At 40.2% G+C, this 19220-nt stretch overlaps 1 protein-coding gene across 1 annotated transcript in view; it reads left to right on the top strand.

Moving 5' to 3' along the window:
* Window positions 1–19220, top strand: part of MACROD2 (MACRO domain containing 2) — a gene marked incomplete at its 5' end in the record, with an annotated part of 80333 nt that overhangs the window by 15410 nt on the left and 45703 nt on the right. The window contains 2 exons of the mRNA XM_010287163.1: window positions 6568–6651; window positions 18993–19052. Of these exons, the coding sequence (XP_010285465.1) occupies window positions 6568–6651; window positions 18993–19052 (144 nt within the window). The remainder of the gene's footprint in view (window positions 1–6567; window positions 6652–18992; window positions 19053–19220) is intronic.

Raw genomic sequence — 19220 nt, 5'->3', positions numbered from 1 at the left:
TTCCCTACTGACCTAGAGGTTCTCAGTGGATGTCTACTGTTCCATAAGAGACTTCTGTGCAGTGAAGGACCTCCTTTCAGATGCAGCACAGCTCCCCCTACTCTTCTTCTCTGCCTCTCCTTCCTAACCAGCTAGTACCCCTCTGTGACAGCATGCCAGGCATGTGGACTGTCCCCAAGGTCTCTGTGACCCTGACTCCATCAGAGCCCAATGACTGTGCAGGAACTTCCAGTTCTTCTCTTTACAAAAAGGTGTAGGATCAGAAAGCAGAGCCACATGGAGAAAGGCAGAGAGAGACCAGCCAGAAAACAGAGGTAAAAGCTTTTGAAGCAGTGTGTTGGCTGCTTAAATTGGCAAGATTGTCCTAAAGACAAATGGATTATGATGATTTATGCAACCAGTTAATTAGCTTAGAAATTAGAAATACTTGAAGAATGGTGTATATGCATAGATGTGAAAACATGGATATACACAGATAGATATGTGTTACACTGATGGATTAGCACATTTTTTTATGGCTGTTCTGGCCTGTTGATTTTATTATGTATAATTATAATTACTTTTTGGTGTCAAGATTACTGGCTAGGAACTTTTAGAAATTTTAATACAATTAGTGTGATTGATACAGTTGTACATACATACATAAAAGTAGAAAAATAAAGACCGTCATTATACAGCAAACATTTGCCAAAGATTATCCTACAGTTGAATTTGCAGTATTCATCTAACATTTCCAATTTCATTTTTTAGAGTAATCGTGGCATGTTTACTTTTATAAGCCAAATTATTTTGCATTTTTTGTCGCATTGCTTTTATGGAGATTATGCAAATTACTTTTTTAAAAGCATTTTAAATTAGAATTAAAAGGAAGTACATTTCCGGTTAATAGCCAGTCTCTCCTTTCTTGCCTTGTATCCTTCACAGCTTCACTAATTTAGGTGAAGCTACATAGCTGCTGTGGGCAATTATCACTGAATTAAGTCATTTGAGGAAGGTATTTCCCTACCTCTCCCTTTCTTTGTGCATATGAGGTAGATGAGGTACAGGTTTGCCTGTAGGGTGCTATGAGCTTCAACAGCATGTACTTGGTTATTTCTTTATCACTTGGAGATACTTTGGGAATCAATGCATTGATTGTCAGCAATGCTAAAGAGAAGTATCTTTTGTATATCTGTTCTAGTAGTGGGGCAGATATACAAAAGTTATGCCCTTTTGACCTATTTGTGTATGGACTTTCTAATGATTGTATGATGCATTTGTGGGAACTGTAAATATATACATAATTTCTGCATTGAGGGGAGTTTTCATTTTTATACTCAGATTTTTATCAGTTTGAAGGAGATCTGCTTTTTACTGTTCTAAGGGAAAAATTAGAGTAGCAACTCCTAGTCACTACTTCAAGCTATTAATTGAATAATCATTTTTCATTCCACTTGACTTCATGGGTCATGACTCCAGCAGATGGAGTCAGCAGTTGGCACCAATATTGATGACCCTGTTTTTTTGAACTGTCTATATCCAATCTGCTTTGGGGTTATTACTCCAATTCCTGTGCTTAAGAATGAAAAAAAAAAAAAAGGGGGGGGGGGCAAGGCTGGATTCCTGGAGACCCCATGTTGCAGACTGCACACGTGTAAGACTTTTGGCAGAGATTTGAGTATTCTAAATTTCACCTAAATTCCTGTGCCTCCAACTACTACTCCAACACCTACTGGCTAGGTGTTTCTCAGGGCCAATATCAAACCAAGAGAAATCACAGAGAAGAGGTACAGGGACACAAACGAGGTGTAGGCTCATTGTATCTGCACCAATTTCCATTTGAAGAATGTAGTAGAATGAGGTGGAGATTACAGAATTGGTCCTAATTTAAACCTGGTGGCAAGAATTAGAGGGGAAAAAACCTGATCCTGGTCTGGTGTCAGCTGGAGTCAGTGGGATTGTGTTCATTGACTTCTGTGCACACCAGATTAGGCCTTGGGAACAGCTAGAGAATTAGCTGGGAGTATGGAATAACAGATGACCAAATGTGTGTATTATTGAGTGGTGGATACATTGTGAAAGTTATCTGTCTTGTGTTTCTACCACCCAGAAGTGCAAATATCTCATTACATGCAGAAAGGCCTTCCTTCCTATGATTTCTCTTCAAAATAAATAAGGGAATATCTTAATTACATCTGCCAGATAATCTCCATTAATATCTACATTAATACTATAAAATCAACAAGCAGGAATGATCACTTCAGTGAGTTAATCACACAATGTCACTGCATATATTGGATGTACTAGAAAAAAAATTAAATTAAAATAACCTAGTCTTATTAAATATACACATGCAAGACCACTCTTTCAATGGTGTTTGACTCACAGGATTTTAACCCATCATTTTGTTATTCTGCATGCTGTATCCTGTAGCAGCTACTGACTTAACAGCACCATTTAATTGAAAGTGCTTTGATGTTATCATATGTCGTACAGTTTGCTGTTAGAATGTCTCGAGTCAAAAGGACAGAGGTGGTAGTTGCAGGTACAGACCTGTGCAGTTCTACATCTCAGCTTTCCTTTATGAACGATTTCCTACATAAGCGAAGAGAAGGACCAGATGACCTAATAGTCTTGTCTACCTTTAACTTCAGTGATTTAACACTGCAAAGTCATGATGCTTAATGTGTTAAGCTCCATTAAGGGAAGATTATTCTAAACTTTAAATTCTGAAAGACTTCGCTTTTATACCCATAGATTCACACACCTATGCACAGAAGCGTGCAAAATAAGCGCTAATACTGCCATAATTGTGTGCACAATTGCAGTGATTGCATGTGGAAATTATAGAAGCATGTGCTATTATGAGAAGTATGGTCCAGATTCCTGCACAACAGTATCACATTATTATGCACTGACATAAGTTAATTCTCTTACCATTAAAAAAAAAAAAAAGGAAACACTCAGAAAAGAGTTTCAGTTCTGAATCTATATTTTCTCTCAACCTGTTCAGCTTCACTCTCCACCAGTTACCAACACCTTTTGACATCACCTGTATGAACGTTGCCACACTACTGTCTCTTGTTTCCCATCTAACAGTTGTTTGCCATAAATGCTCTGCTGGTTATCCTGTTTCTATCCTGAGCATCCTAATTAACCGCTTATTCGGTACTTCAGAAGCCACAGCCAGCTAGAATGGCAGGACGAAGGATCTCATTCACACCAACAAGGGAAGCCCTATTATAAACAATGCTGTATAAATACAGAATTTCTTTGTATGTTCCACTGTGTGCACACTCTTAACGCTTGGATACTTTTTTTGGAGGGAGACTTTCTCTTTTCTTCAGAGATGAAAATAGCAATCACTTGTAACCAGGGAGATTTGGAAGTTGTGAGGGATTTTGGGAATAGCTTACTCGGAGACAGACTATGAAATTTAGGCAGCTTTTTGACCCTCTGAATTAGCCTATAAAGAAGAATAATTTCTCCCAGTGTTAGAGCTCAGAAACCTTTTTGCACAGATTATCACGATTAGAAAAGCTTTTAATACGATCATCTCAGACACCTGTCTAGGTGTGCTATTTTTAAACAGAAATTTGCAGGCCTAATTTCTGTAATATTTGGCTAGCTGTTCTGAAAGACATACATACTGTTGCAGAGCAGAACAGGTTAAGAGTTGTATTTTGACCATAATAAAAAGACATTATTTTGAAGCCTGCACAAATCCTTTTCTGTCTCAGGAATGAGGGAAATCTGCTAAAAAGCAATGAAATTGTGATTGAAACCTTGTTCTGCTGGGACAGTGCCTCTACATCCTTTTCTGAGCATTTTAAGATTCTTTATAGAGTGCAAAAAGATCATTTCTTTTGAGATAGTAACAGTTCTGACTTCTCTGAATGTAAGACTCCTCCCGCTCCGTCTTTGTGCTGTCAATTAAGATGTTGGTTATATTACCTAATGTATTCAGATACTCCTGAAAGACCTGGTGGACATTTGCACTTACACGTGATTGACATTTGACTTGTGGGACTGGAGGAAGCCGCACAGATTGCTTAGATGATAAAATTCATCACTAGAGAGGTGAGTGTTGATTGAAACACTCCTATTGATTCGGTCCCCTTGATGTGAATTGTTGTCAACCAAAAAAGGTAATGTAGCAGGTAGTTCAGAGTGGCATTAGGACCAAAGAACCATACGTCGATATGGTCCACTATAAATCTTCAAGTTATTTTTTAAAAGAATGGGAGAGTGTTGGCAGGAATCAATCTTTAAAAGCCTGGTTATTTTCACAATCTCTCTTTTGTATTGAAGTTCTTCTTGAACTCTATCGCCATTGCTCCTGAGTAACCCCTTTAAAGGGTTGCCAAAGTGTGTCTTTATTTGGCAGGTTTTGCCTTTCTTTTTCCCCACGGTATTTCTTGTGGTTACTCCTACATTCTCGCCACTCCAGAAATAAACTCGTCTTAGCACTTGAAAACTCTCGTTTTCCTCAAAATATTGTATTTGAATTTCAAATTGTCAAACGTGATGACATGACACATGACATGTCCTCTCTTAAGTGCTGTCAGGAAACGTCTACCTCCTGATACTAAGCCAAACCTCAAAGCATGTTCTGCTTTGCAGTAACTAGCTTTATTTACTGATCGCTAAGGGCCTTTCATGCTCTGAAGTATATGGAATTCTAGAACAAAACAAATTCTGTTCTGGAAGAAATTTTTATGAACAATATTCAGTTTGGCTTTTTTTGGGTAATGCTCACTCCTTAAAAATAAGCAAGGGAGATGGAATGTAATTACTCACATACAGATCTGCATTTTGTAATTTTTTGTTGACATTTTGAGCTGCTGCTTCATGTAAATTCCTTCCAGCTTCCCAATCGATGGATTTTTTTTTTTTTTTTTTTTTGGACATAAGTACAGTAGTATAATGTTTCTGACTTTCCTGGGCTCCATGCAAAGCCAATGATTCACTCCCTTTTTGTCTCTTGAATGAACACAGTATTCCCCTTGACTCTGCAAGTTCCCTTTCCACATCCTCACTTACTTCTTTCATACCTCCTGTTTGGAAACTTCCAGCATCTTAGTTCTAGATACATGTAGTTGTGGAAGGGCAGAAGGTAAAAGGGTAGTATCTACAGCTGTTAATAGAACCGAGTCCTTTGTGAGAACTGGGCACCTGATTGCTGAGAGCTGTTTAAAAATCCAGTGACATAGAGTCGATGGTTGTGTCGGGTATGCGTGACAGCAGAAGAGATGGGAGCTTTTAGAACACTTAAGCAATTTATAATATTTTTATAGTATAGTAGGTAGCGCTTTTTCCCCAGTTGCTAATTAGCTAATCAGTTTGAGGTAATACCATGATTCGTATTTTCTCACAGCACAGCAATCGGGGTAAATCAAGCAAGGTCACGTCTTCCTAAATTTCCTGGTTACAAGTGGTCAAGGTTTCTTGCCAGCATGCACAAAAGTGTTTTTTCTTTAGGCTTCTCCCTCACCCAAGCCCTCAGCTGGCTACAGGGAATCGGGAAGTTTGACAGAAAGTCAAATGACAGAAAATCATTTTCCTGTCATGGTTGAATAGATTCAATAGGTGCAATGAATTGAGTTTTAATTGTCTGCCATTCTCTGCTTTCATGGTTAAGCAACAATGTTTGAAGAATGTTTTAATTAGTGAACCTGCTTTCATTAAGTGTCTTAATTTAGAATACCTTTTATGATTAATTTCCAGCTTGGCCTCCCTTTTGTACTAACAGGCTTTCTGTGCTACCAGTTTGTGCCTTGAGGTCTATCATAGCAAACAGACAGTAATTTCATCCTTTGTATTAAGATCACAGGATATTTTGAAAATGTTGTAGAAAAAGTTCATAATTTTAAAAATTTAAGTAATTGATATTAAACACCGTGAACTTCAGTCCCTACAAATGGGGGAGATCTTAAACTTAACTGGCCTCAGTTACTGTTTTACTTAGGAGGCTTTCCTTTTCCTCCATCGTCCTGTTGCTTTCTGGTGAAAAGGTTGGAATGGATTTCTTTCAACCAGAACATTTCTATCTTGTAAATCTTTCATTTCCTTAACTTATTTCAGCATCAAGCTTGCTTCCCTACCCTTCATTTCATTACTAATTTCAGTCAATATTCATTTGTTACTGTGTTACAACATTGAATGGAGAATTGAGCCAAGAGGGAAAAATTATTTCCTTCAGATTATTTCTCCACAGTTCTGTAATGCAGTATAATATATATTATGTTAAAAACAACTAATTAAAACATTATACAATTTCTTATTTCTGAAGAGATTAAGAGCTTGTGAAGAAGTACGTTATTTTAGTATGAGCTTTCTTCATTGCTGTCATGTGAAAGTTAGGGAAAGTGGAGTTCGAGCTGAAAGGTACCTGTAATGACTTTTATAACAGAATATGCAGTAATTGATTTTAAACATAGGCATTGGGTACTGAATGGAGTACTGAGATAAAATGGACTCACAGTTGTAGTATCATGCATAGTAATATTTGATACAATAAAACAAATTCAAAATATAATACAATATAATTCAAAATATACTAATATGTCTATTTTTTTATGTTTAAAGGAGGATCGGGGCAAAAAGGACAGCCTCCATCTCCCACAAAGAGCGAAGCAGAGCAGCCTGAGGACCTGCAAGATGATGCTGAAGGTAGGTGGTCTGACAGGTTTTCAGAGCTATTAATCAATTCTGCATTTTGGGGGTAAAAGTTTTACTCTGAATTCTTGGGAAAGAACTGGAAAATTTTCATTTAAGCGTGTTGTTTGCAAACACTTGGCAAGTTCCTTTTGGCTTAGATCACGAGGTTGTAATTCTTCTGAAGTATATTTCATCTCAAGGTAGATTCAGAATTACAAATGCTATTTTTATGCGATGGGCTACTGATTATTGCTTATATATAATGAGAAATTGTTGCTGTTTTATCTCTAACCTGTTCTGACTCTACGTCATTTGTAACGCAAAATGTAATGCATGTTGTGCAGGGCTTGGGTCATAGTCTGGTTGGTTGAGTTGGTCAGATGAATCAGCTACCTGCTGCAAAACACGGAGCAATAAAATTCTTGCTTTCCTTTCCTACGAGAAATTTTTGCTGTATCCTTTTCCGCTCCAGTTACAGTGTTTATGGCTCTAGACCTTATGCGGTGTATTACATCTATCCATGGTCAGAAGTCACAGGTGTTTAACATTATTCCTAGAGTGTTGTTCCCTGAGTCTTCACAGGGCAGCTTGTCCATGTGTACAGAGGTAACTGTGGTCTATGTTGCTCTAAAATTGGATCAAAGTACCTTTTCTTAATCTGTATCTCATTGGGAGAGTTGTTAAAAGATGTTAACATCAAAGACTTATTTTCACAGTGCAGAGTTTGACGTTTCTTTCATATGTATGGAAGAGCAAAATGCCCCAATGCTGGAGAATTCCCCTACGTGAAATAGTTAAAAGGATGAATTTTAATCTTTAATCCATGACAGTTTCTTATCATGGATTCTCTTTGACCTAATGTTCTTCAAATGACACATCTCATTTACCACCTCAACCAGTGGCTCCACGATCTTCATCATTTTGACCTAGTGCTGTGCATTCAGCTCCTAAAATATTCTGACTGGGGTATAGTGTGAGTCATAAAGAGCAGAAAAATGTTAACATCTATCACTTTAAGTAACTGCTAGTAACATCCTGTCACTAACATTGTGACTGGTTGTTAATGGCAAGTACTTAAAGCAATAGCTGTCATCGCCTGGAAGGTGTTGGGGGGACCCAAGACTTCTCGTCCTGACTGGTCGTCTTTCCCTTCATGCTGCACTAAACCCAGCTGAAATTAAAATACCAATTTTATGTTTGGATTAGAGAATTCGGTGATGACAAACCACATGTCAATTTGTATCCAAGCTAAACGGCATGTGGGATCGCAGTGTCATTTTCCACATTCCTAAGCAGGCAAAACAACGATCGTTTTTATGATATATTTTTATATGGAGTGTGGCTAAGAGCTTTCATTGTATCAGCGGCTTTAAAAAATAAAGGGCGGGGGGGAGTGTTGTGAAACTGTGAGGTTTTCCTGCCATTGGAAAAATAACTGACGTTGTTTCACTATTTCTGTGGCTTACTAGATACGGTTGCCTAGTTTACTGTGCCTGTGAATGTTTCCTGGTGACCTACAGTTCACTTTGTGGAGCACAAACGCACGCATTGGAAGGGTGAAGTAAATAGCATGGCAATAGAATGATTGCATTACCCTCGAGCTGTAAAATGCCTGAACTCCTTGAATTTGATGCCGCGCAGTAGATTTTGCTGATGCAGAATTGAGGCCTGTAACACATAATTACTGCTGCAGAATTTAATCTAGCCGGTGACAGAGTCCTCTTCTTCTTAGGCGGGAATCAGGCCTGTAATGTTTAGGATTAGAAGGCTAAATTTAGACTTTGAGGCTTGTTGTGATGGGAGGGGAAGGTAATTAAAGTGTTTGCTGAATGGGACTGGGGAAGAAACCGGGATCAGATTTCTGTGGCATTACCTGTGCCTCTGTTTTGAAGAGGAGTCAAGCCATTAGGCTCCAGACACTGAATTCCTATAAAGCTGCCGAGTGGATAAAGTCTAATGTAACACACCTGTGAGCCATTTCCATTTAAGTAAATGGGATTTGCACACATCTGTCTGAGAACAGGATTTAGTTTCTACTGTTCTAATTATTAGCTGCTGGTTTTGACTAATTAAAAGAACTTTTAATGGGGAGCCTTGAAGGTTATGAAAGCTGTGAATAGGTGACGTGAACCAGAACTACGTGTCTGAGTAATTTTATTTGGGTAGGAGTTGGTCCTCACTTCTGAAAAGCTTCCTTTTTCTTCCCCTCCCCCCTTTTTAAAAGAACTTCTGAGGTGCTAATGCATATAAACAGTCTCAAATAAAACACAATAAAGCCAAACTCTGCCTGAGGTCAACTTCGTGGAGTTTTCCTCGCGGTAAAACTGAAGTGCTTTGTGTTCGGAGTGTTTTAACTTTGGGGTAGTTCACATGCTTTAGGTACCCCAAGTTTGAAAACAAACAAACAAACAAAAACCACCCACCAGCAAACAAACAAACAAAAATCCTGCAACCCATAGCTTTTAGCAATAAGAGCAAGTCCAAAAATACGTATATTTAACCAAAGACATTATTTTCCCCTTGGTAACATGACCAGATATAAAATATTTAACAAATATACACTGAGGCATAGGAAGAACCAGATTTTTTTTCCCTTTGCTTAGTTGTCAGTGTCCTTTTAGACTGAAGATGGGAGTACAGCTTGCTATTTTAACAGCCTCATGCATGCCCTTGTGGCAGTCTGTAAAAACTGTTCCAGCGTAGTCCAGTAATATATCTGCTGTAATATTTTTCTTCAGCACGCCAGGCTGGTTCGTTGGCTGGAGGTAATGGAGCAATATCTTTCCAGTGCATGTAAAAATCTCCACAGAAGATCAGGGAAAGTAGGATCCTTCGTTATTACACTCCGCAATCAAGGAAAAGTCGAATAAGTGTCTGCATGTAAGGAGCTTGTTTTGCAGTAAGCTAAAATAAACACTTGACATGCTAATGAAGTAATTTTATACTGAACTTCTAAAGTATTAATGGTGGCTGTTATTATGCTATTAGATATATTGTTCTCTGCCTTCAGACCGTTGATGGAGAAATGCAAGTGTGAACTGCATAGCAGATTCTCCTGTCAATGGTTACATTCAGTAGTTTTTCACTGTAGCGCGGGTTATTGTCTGGGGAAATGAATAGACTGGATACATGGAGAAACATTCCTTACTCCCAGGTTCCCTGCAGTATTTCAGGTTTGACATGTGCAAACATACAGCGTATTTTTTTATACCCCCCACCCCCCGCCTTGGTCCTGGGAGAGTACAATCAGCCAGTGATAATTTTGCCTTCCCCCTTGGTCAGGTGCAGTCCGTGATTGAGTGATCGTCAAGTCTCAAGTGAGAAAAATGTTAGGCACTAAACAAAACTTAGCACGTCTTCCTTCAGTAGCTTCATAACACAATCCTAAAGTAATTACATAGACAAAATGGCATTACTTTGTCACAGCATAGCAACCACGAGTTAGCACAAATGCCACAGGTCACCTGTTCTCATCCTACTGATTGTCACCAAGCAAAAGTAAACAATTTTTACAAAAGTCTAACAAGTCAAAAATCTAAAATGTTCCTTGTTTCTCTTAGCTACCTCCCCAAATGTCCTCCTATAGGTACTGAATGGTGAGGTGTGTGCAATAGATTTTCTTGATACTGGGAGAAAAAAAACTGTTTGCCTTTTTCCCTCCTTATGGGATTCCCCAGATATAAAATGGAGCCTGCCCAAGAGCTGCCCCATCCGTTCCCACCACGGTCTGCAGGTGATTGATATTGTATCAAAGACAACTACATCTAATAACAGCAGCATAAATGCCTGATCTTTCTTTTCCTCCAGGAGAAAGATAATCAATCCATGCAGCAAAAGCTGTTTCTGTGCCTCCCGAGGTCTGGATCTTCCTTGCCCTCCCTCGAGGGATAGGAAGACAGAACTCCGGAGCCTTGCAAGTTGTCTTGCCCCAGTTTTTCTCATAAGCTTCTCCCAAAATGAATGACCAGATTCTTCCTGATAGATTGACAGATAGATCACACAGTCACATTAGCTGAGGCACAATGTATATGTGAGGAGCTGGTCTGTTGGAATTGCTTGTCTGGGATGAACTTTGCTTTGTGTTCACTTGGTGGGAAGGAGAACAGTTTGATGGATAAGCCAAGCCAGGAGGGTCAAAATGAACACAAATCACCTTTAAGGTACTTACTAGAGTTGGTTCCTTTGCCTGATGGGGTTATCACATTGTCATCCCCTTGGCTTTCAAGGGCAACAGCAAATGTCTGAAATGTTGCTCAGAGGTGTCAGGAGTCCGAGGCTCACCAGCAGGCTCCTGCCTCGCTCAGTGGACACTTAGTCCGTGAGAGATGTCAGCCTAGCGATTGGAGTACACAGTAAAAACTGAGGCAAAATGGAGTTGCACTGTACCTCAAGTACGTTTTTCAGCAGGCTACAGCGATTGGGTAGGACGCTCACCAAGAGGGAGACGCCCTGGCTCCTCATCACTTCTCACAAAAAGGTTTTGTCCAATGACAAAAAGTACATAGTCTTGGGACTAGAAAATAAAAATCATTTTACGGCTTAGTCTTTAACTCTGAGATTAAGGTAAGATTTCCCCTCCCTGTTTCTCCTGTATATATCATGAATTTTGCAGCTCTGCTGCTCGCTCCCTAGCTTCATAGAGAGGCATACAGCGTACGCACCCGCAAAAGTCAACAGTGCTGGGCTTGTGCTGCTTTCCTCTGAGGTGGGCTTAATCCTCCCTGGGGCTGAGGGGGGTGCGTGCAACAGCTGCTGTGTGTTACCGTTACACAGCGATGTTCGAGGCGTCTTTCCCAACAACATTCTAATACTGTGCAGGCCTGATTGTCTCCCTCTTTAAGGTATGGTTTAATATTAACTACATTGGACTTCTGATTAGTTTTAAAATGTTCCTTGGTTTATAGCAAGCAATTCTTTTATCATTTGAGAAATTGTAGCTACATTTCTTCTTTGCATCCCACAGGGCAGTAATATTCTTCAGTAAATTTCTGTTCCACTCATAATCTACTAAAAATGAACATCTAGATACATAATTATACTTCAAAAACACACACTCATTCAGCCTTAAAAGTGCTACTTCTTATAAAGATAGCTTAGAAGTCATTGTATTCTTTTTGCCATGAAGCCAAGTCCTTAAATAAAATTTTAAATTAAGATAAAGTACTACAGAAGAAATTCCCTGGGAAGCGTGTGTATCAAACATGTCTGTGAAATGTTTCACCTTAATGCAGATTGGTTATATTTAAAGTGATGCCATTAACCCCTATCCACTTTGGTTGATAGCTTCTTTTTTCACTTCTGTTTTGAAGTCCGCCATCTGTCTTGACTGATTACAGCTCTCAGAATATTGGGTGATCACCTTCCACTTAGCCATAGGGAAAAACAGGATGTTATCTGTATTTTTATTTGTATTTTCTCCCCAAGCAAACCCTTCTTAGAAGATTCTTTTCATTGCTGAAGTGGCTTCTGCTGTTTGATTAAATTGCCGTGCAGTGGCTACACAAGACAGCTTTGAAAATGCAGCTCATTTTGGTCTCCACAGGTGATGTGCAGTCCTGTTGTGTTGACCATTTATCCATTCGGTTTTCTTTTAGCAGGCGAATGTACGTGTGCATAAACTGTCCCAGGCAAACAGCTGCAATTCCTGGTTTCACTCTAGATGCTTCAGAGTAGATTTTCTTTCTCCTGAGATGAGCGAAGGTGCAAAATACGAAGTTACTAAAGTGACTAATGCAATGTTGTCAGAGGAGAATTATACACCGTGACAAACCAGCTTACCTGCAGGGGACTCATCTGTCAAGGAATTAATTTCTTATTTCTAACCATGATGTGAATAACAGTAAACCACCGTGATTGTTCAGGTCCAGTGCAGAAGACAGGGCTAGTCCCTTAATTCTGAAATATTGATGCAAAATAGTGCATGTTTTGGTTCATGCTTTATGCTGTTTTTAACAAGCGTGATCTCCTGTGTGGCTTCTCTGTCCATTTGTTCACTTTGTTACATTGCCACACCACGTAATTTTGTGACCTGTATGCAAAAAAATTGAAATAGGTCTCATGCTTTATTTTGGCCATGTCTTGGAAAAGGAGCTGTGCCACAGTCCTTGATGGTGTGCAGTTACCTACTCCCTTAGGCACACCAGGAAAGTATGAATGAATAGTAAACTGATACAGTAACGATAAAATTTGTGATGGTACTGTGCACCTTCATGTATGGGGTCCCTTTCTTCCTCTGTCTCTTAGATAGGACTGCCTGTAGGGCTGGGAGTCAGGGTCCTCCATTCCTCTCTGAGCTCTGCCTCAGCCTGCTCTTCGACGTGCATCAGCTCGCATGAGCGATTTCTGTCCACTTTTGTGTACTATAACGGTGATAGTACTCATCCAGCACAGTAAGTGTACTTTTACATCAAAATGCCAATTGTATCTTTGTTCTCTCTATGGGCTGCATATGACATGTAGGGTATGATGTCGATATTCTGGTTAAGTTGGACAGCTCAAGCTTCCAGGAGATGTCTGCTTTCATTTGTTTTGAACAGTCACGGTTGCAATTTGTCAGAAATAGCGATGAGCAGCATCTTTGGCAATGAAATTTTAGATGTCTCTTGCCGGGCACCTGTATTGCGAAGTCTGAGTCACGCTGTATGTCAGACAGAAGAACTACACCTGGTGAAAAACCAGCCTAGCACGCTGTTCCCAACAGTGTTATATATGAAGTGGATTGGGACAAACCTGAGTGCTTTTGTCTTTCCAAGCACCTAATCTGATGCTGTAGCTGTTGTCCCCAGGTTCTTCCCAGGCCGGGAAAGGTGTAATGAAGCTGAGTGAGTTACTCTGTGATCCAGGGAGGAGTGGGAAGCAAGGGGAACACGCCTGGTGACTTCAGTGGGCTTTAGATTACGCTCCTACGTTTCTCAGGACATTAAATAGGTGAAATACAATAGTGTTATTTTTAACCTCTGACACAATCTCCACGAGCTACAGTTTTCTCATTCTTTTCCCACACTGCTTGACAATTCTTGACAAAATGCTCATGAAAATGAAAACCTGGTATTTATTACGCTGACAATTTCACTAGGCTAGGTGCATTGACAGTAGCGCGTTCAGGTCTGCATCTGCAGTGAGGTAAATTTTTGAAGCAGCGCAGAGGGAAGAAGTCTCATAACTCCATTAAACAATTACTGCAGATAACTCTTTACTAACTCTTCTTAAAATTTACCCCAAAGGGGTTATATACAAGTAGTGATTAAAACTGACCTAAATCATAATTTAATTAGAAGAAATTAAAATGCAAACTGAAAGTGTTCAGGAACCTCAGGCCAACACCCTAATGATTCATTTTAATGCATTTCTAGTTCTACAGTCGTAGCCTTTGTGTTTATGTGCCGCTTGTTTTACGTCTGACATCGTTTTGCCATTGAAACAGTCTGAAAACGGTTGCAGGCTATATGATCCTCAGTGTATACATGGATATAAGTGTGCTTTCTTCTCACATTTTAGGACTTTCACTGAAGTCAGCATATCTCTTCATGTGTGCAGAATGTAACAGCTGTAAGATCAAGGCCTGTATTTTTAATTTTCTCATTAATTAGTTTCTCTCTTATCCTAGAAAGACCTTCATATCATTAGTACAATTACCATGGCAATATTTTTGTACTGTAAAAATGATGATTCCAAACTGGCATCCTTTATCTGCCAGATCTTGGATCGTATTTGCATTTCTCATAGAAGCGTGGCCCAGCTTTAAGAGACATTCACAGGCCTGACCGTGGGAGAGATGCACAGTCGCCGGCCACCGGCAGAACCAGAGGATGCACCCAGCCTTGCGTGGCCAGAGCCATGCGGGGATGGAACAGGGGCAAAGCTGGTGCTCGGGGATGTGGTACATACACAGATAGGCGAGAGTGGCAAACAGGATGGGAGCCTGAGGCGTTGGCCCTCGGTCTCTCTTATTTCTGCTCCGGGAAGGAGGAGGTTGTTTGAAGGAACCTTACGCTGACTGTTAACACACTGTGAATGATACAAGTACAGCTTTCTCAGTAGTGGAAACAATTTTATTATTTATGTCATCTGTGTTGGAGGGGTAGAAGTAGACTGGTTTGTACCGGCTAGGCAAAATTTCTTCCTTTAACTAAAAATTATCTGCAAGTCTGTTTTCTTTTGGAAAATATCTTTTTTGCACCAGTTTTTGAGACACTGACTTGAACCTCAGCTCTAAGTACCTCGCTGACTGCTTGTGAAGAAAGGTACTGCTGAAGAGGAGTAGGTGTATGAGCGAACCTGGCACTTACTCAGCTCTGAAATGAGAAGAGCCAAGAGGCCAGCCAGGCTATTAATATTTTTTTACTTGCCACGTTTGTCGCAGGAACGGTGAAAGATGTAAAAAGCCACATAGCTCCAGGCTGTCGGAGAGAAAACGGGAAGAATACTACAACCTGCTCTGGTGCTGCTGCTTGAGAGTTTGTCCTCTGGACTTTCATAGGGATCTTGTCCCAGCCCTCTCCCATCTGACTGCTGGCTTACTACTTGTCATATCATCTGCTTCATTTTGGGGCTGCTACTGCAGCTGGCATGTCCCTGTGCGTGCTAAATACCTCTCCTTAACATTAAGTGGGCGGGCACTCGCAGAGTATCTGGTTTTCTAGTTTAGTTAGAAGTGCCGCTTGCTCTGCCAGCTTGCTGAGTGTGCTGATTGATCACTGTTTGGCCTGTTTTCTACGAAATATAAATGAGGGTATATGTCATGGGGGAGGGTGGCGTTTCGTGCTGATCTCAAAGAAAAAGGCCAAGAGGAGAGAGCAAGCGCCTATCAGGCAGTAGTCAGCTTGGCAAGGGAAAGCAAAATATATGGCCAGAGGTAGGTATTTTAGTGTCCAGTGTGCTTATTTTGTTTGTATGGTGCTACTGTAATTCTCAAACTCCTGTTTTTTCAACTGACTGCTATGCTGGGGAAAAGAAACAGATGTTCCTATTTGTCTTTTGATGTGGCTCAAAATCATTTACATTTGCTGGCCTAAAATGACACGACATGTCATTCGCCACTTTTTCTATCTCCTTTGGAGTGAGTGACAGATTGCTGTTCAATTACTAGTATAATAGAAAAGCAGATATTGTGAGGACAGCTTTCACCTAAAGGAAATGCAATTGCCAGTTGCTGCAGTAGCGGAAAGAGCAGGATGGCAGATACTGTAGAAGCTGTCCAGTGGAAAAGATATTTTTATTATTATTAATGTCATGGGGAAGGCTCAAGGGGAATGCACTGGGTCTGGCTTGACTGCCTGGAGAAAAAGAGAGCAGGGGGTGAATAAAAATATCATGAAAAACTGGCTTGCTACTGTTGTAAAATATATTTTCAGCTCTTTGCCTTGAGCGTGTGCTGCTTAAAGCCTTTCCATTTGTTCTGCACCCAGCTCCAATGGAGAGCAGTAATTACAGACTCTTCATCAGTAGAAGACACTCGGTGAGAGGCTCATTAGAAAGGTTTTTAAAAAACGGGAAAAAACTGTTTGTCAGACACTTTGGGATTAGTCACTTCTCCACCCTACAGTTTGCTTTCTCATCGATGTATTTGTACTCTGCTTCCTTCCTTTCTCCTGAGATGAAGAGATTCTCCAGGCCAAGCAGAGCTTAACCCTTCCTTCTGCAAGTCATTTACTTGAGGATCACTTGTCCACTCTTAATTTTTTAGCATTTCCTTCTCTCTAATTCTATCGAAGTCACTTCATATGCACAACAGGCACTTTATGCTGATCGAGATTCATTTTCGTGTCACGATCCCGTCAGTCTGTTGGACTGGGTCAGAGTACAAGAGGTGAAGCTTCTGTTTAAAGTCTTCTACATTTTTCTTTCTAAAGGAACAAAATGAAGTGTTAGATGGAAAAGATGTTGAGAATCTAATATATAGTGCGGTAATTATCGTTCTATTATACCAGTTTTAAACAGTGACTCTCCAGTGAAACAACAGACTTGGGATCAACAAAACATACTGATTGAATATGTGCTTTGTGTGATAATCTGGTGAACCAGATGATCATTAAACTTTTTGTAGTTTGAGTTTGCTCTGTGTACATGACTTTAACAAGAGATGTAGTCCCTTGGCTATAAACATGAACGAGTCCTTGAAATACCTGGTTTTAGCCAAATAACTCATGATTATAGTCATATTCGTTATAATGGCTGTAGAAACAAGTATCGTCCGGAAATGTAGTTTTACATTGTGAATGCAGCAAGGTAATTGCTGAAATGATTTTTCAGTGATACATCGGTAGTTACCATTTATGCCTGACGTGCTTTTTCTGAATGTAAAGTCTTTCTGGGCAAAGCGAAACGCGTTGCACGTGGCCATAATTAAACACTTTATGCTTTGGCACCGCTTGTTTTGCAGTGATGCAATATTCTCTTTGGATCTGACCTAATGGTAAAGATTTTTCAGTGTCACTGCACTGTTGTGTTACCGGATTGTCTTGAACATCCTTTCCGCAGCTCTTGAGCTAGGTGACTTTATCCCTTTGAAACGCATCCTGGTGATGCAGAGGATTTTTTTTCTTTATTTCTTAACTGCTTGCTGCAAACCTTGTGAAGTCCCAAGCCTATGTTTTAAAAGGAAAGGGGAGGGGGGAGAGAAAAGTTTATCTTCTAGTACAGCTAACTTTCTATTTTGCATGCTGTCCTCCTGTTGCGTTGCGGACAGGCAAAACGCTGATTTTGAAAATAATACTGTTTGATTTCAAGCAGGGAAAGGAAAAACCCAGCTGGTTTTATCAAGCCATTTTGGTCATCCATGTAATGCAATTTTTTACCGGTTCGAACTCACTAATGTGCTAAGAAATCATACAGCTAGTCATCCATTAAGGCTGGTTAAAATGGTACAAAGAGTTTCCAAGCAGGCAGGAGGCCCGAGTCCCTGCTGACGGCCATCAGCCGCTCCCTGCCCACCTCTCCCCTCTCAGGTGGGGTGTCAAACTCCTCCTCCATCTCCTCTCCTCCGGAGAGCAGCTCTGTGCAGGGTCAGCCTGGAAATACTTCTCCGCTAGTCCCATCTGCTGGACGCCAGGATGTATTGCCTTGCTGGAAAGCAGGAGAATGTCGCACCTCAGCCTTTAAATATTAGTCGAATGCGGCGTGCCACCAGATGCACGTTTGCTTTTGAAAAACACTTGCTTTCTCTGTTTTTCTTCCATCCACCTAATTGTGTTTGGGCTACTGCTGTTCTCTTCAACAGACTCTGTGTGTTAAGTAAAAGCAAGGTGGTGGCGCGAGGAGCTTTAACCTTGTTGCTTTAGAGAAGCTGTAATCGGAAAAACCCAGGAACCAGAAAAGAGCACTGCAAAAAATATGTGTATCATTATCAAGCCATTTACAGGCCTGGGAATGAATTTCCTTTCTCCCAGTATATATGCTCAGCAGTCATTTTTTCAAATGCCTCATTAAGGCTGGTACTCAGCTGTTCTCGCCGTCTCCCTCGCCATGCTGGAAAAGAGGGAGCGTAGCCATCACCTCTGATCCAGCATGCTGCACTGCAGCCTCTAGTATTATTATGAAGCTAAAAGAGCCTTCTCCATCGTTGAAAATGCAGACTTCCTGATATATTTCTAATTGGGCCAAGCAAAGGTTAAGAGAGCTTGATCTTGTGTCCATAAGACGTTCCCCAGGGTATTACTTTTCTCAGTGGTAACTCACTGTTGGGTACCTGCCTTCCAAAAGAGAGCTGGAGGGAAGAAAATGGATAATGAATGCAAATGCAAAGTAGCGGAGAATATTGGGAATGAATGCAAATGTAAAAAGGGGAAAAAATGCGTTCAATCCTAGCAGTCTTACTTTGGGGTTTTTTGCGCTGTTCTTTGCAGTCATTTGTGATGTGTTTTTATACTTCATGCTAAGTGGCGTTATGCCTTTTGCTTTAAAATAAAATTTGGGCGATTCTCCCCCTCCTATTCTTACCTTCTGTAGGCACTAAAGTAGGTGCTGCAAGTTGGAAACACAGCCACTTCAAGGATCGTGTGGAAATGTTACTGGAGAAAAAAAGTCTGTATAAAATAGACTGACTAACTATTGCCGACATTGTTTAGGGAAACGTACCTTTATTTGGTATACAGATATTTCCAGTGTGTCTATTGAGAGAAATTCTTTAATCTAACCCTCTTTCCTCAGCTTGAGATGTGAAAATGTGACTGTTTTAAATGTAACTGGTTTTGTTTGCAGGTTTTTTTCAGTTTACCTTTATATTTCTCCCCTCTTAACACGGTGCTTTGCTGTAAATTAGCAGTTTGTGCTGAATTGGTTGTAATTAATACTGCTGCTGCTGTTACCAATAAAAAGATATTTCGTAAACAATTTTTATGTGTTTTTCTCAATAGGTGGTAACGGCACAGAGAAGAAAAACACTGAAGAAACCGAGGCCCAGAGCCGAGAAGCAGGTTTGTGCTGAGTTCCTTAAAGCACTTTCTTAGGCTTTATCCACTTTGGTCAACAATAACTTTAGTCAATGCTATCGAAGGCGAGTGTTTGTACATTTTTACCAGATTAGCTCAGGTCTTGAGCAATTCTCCCATCAGAGACTGCAACTCCATTCATTATGAATGAAT

This window comes from Phaethon lepturus, unplaced genomic scaffold, assembly GCF_000687285.1.
Source record: "Phaethon lepturus isolate BGI_N335 unplaced genomic scaffold, ASM68728v1 scaffold2145, whole genome shotgun sequence".
Taxonomy (NCBI): Eukaryota; Metazoa; Chordata; class Aves; order Phaethontiformes; family Phaethontidae; genus Phaethon; species Phaethon lepturus.
The sequence above is the reverse complement of the archived record's forward strand: the minus strand, read 5'-3'. Positions and strand labels throughout refer to the sequence as shown.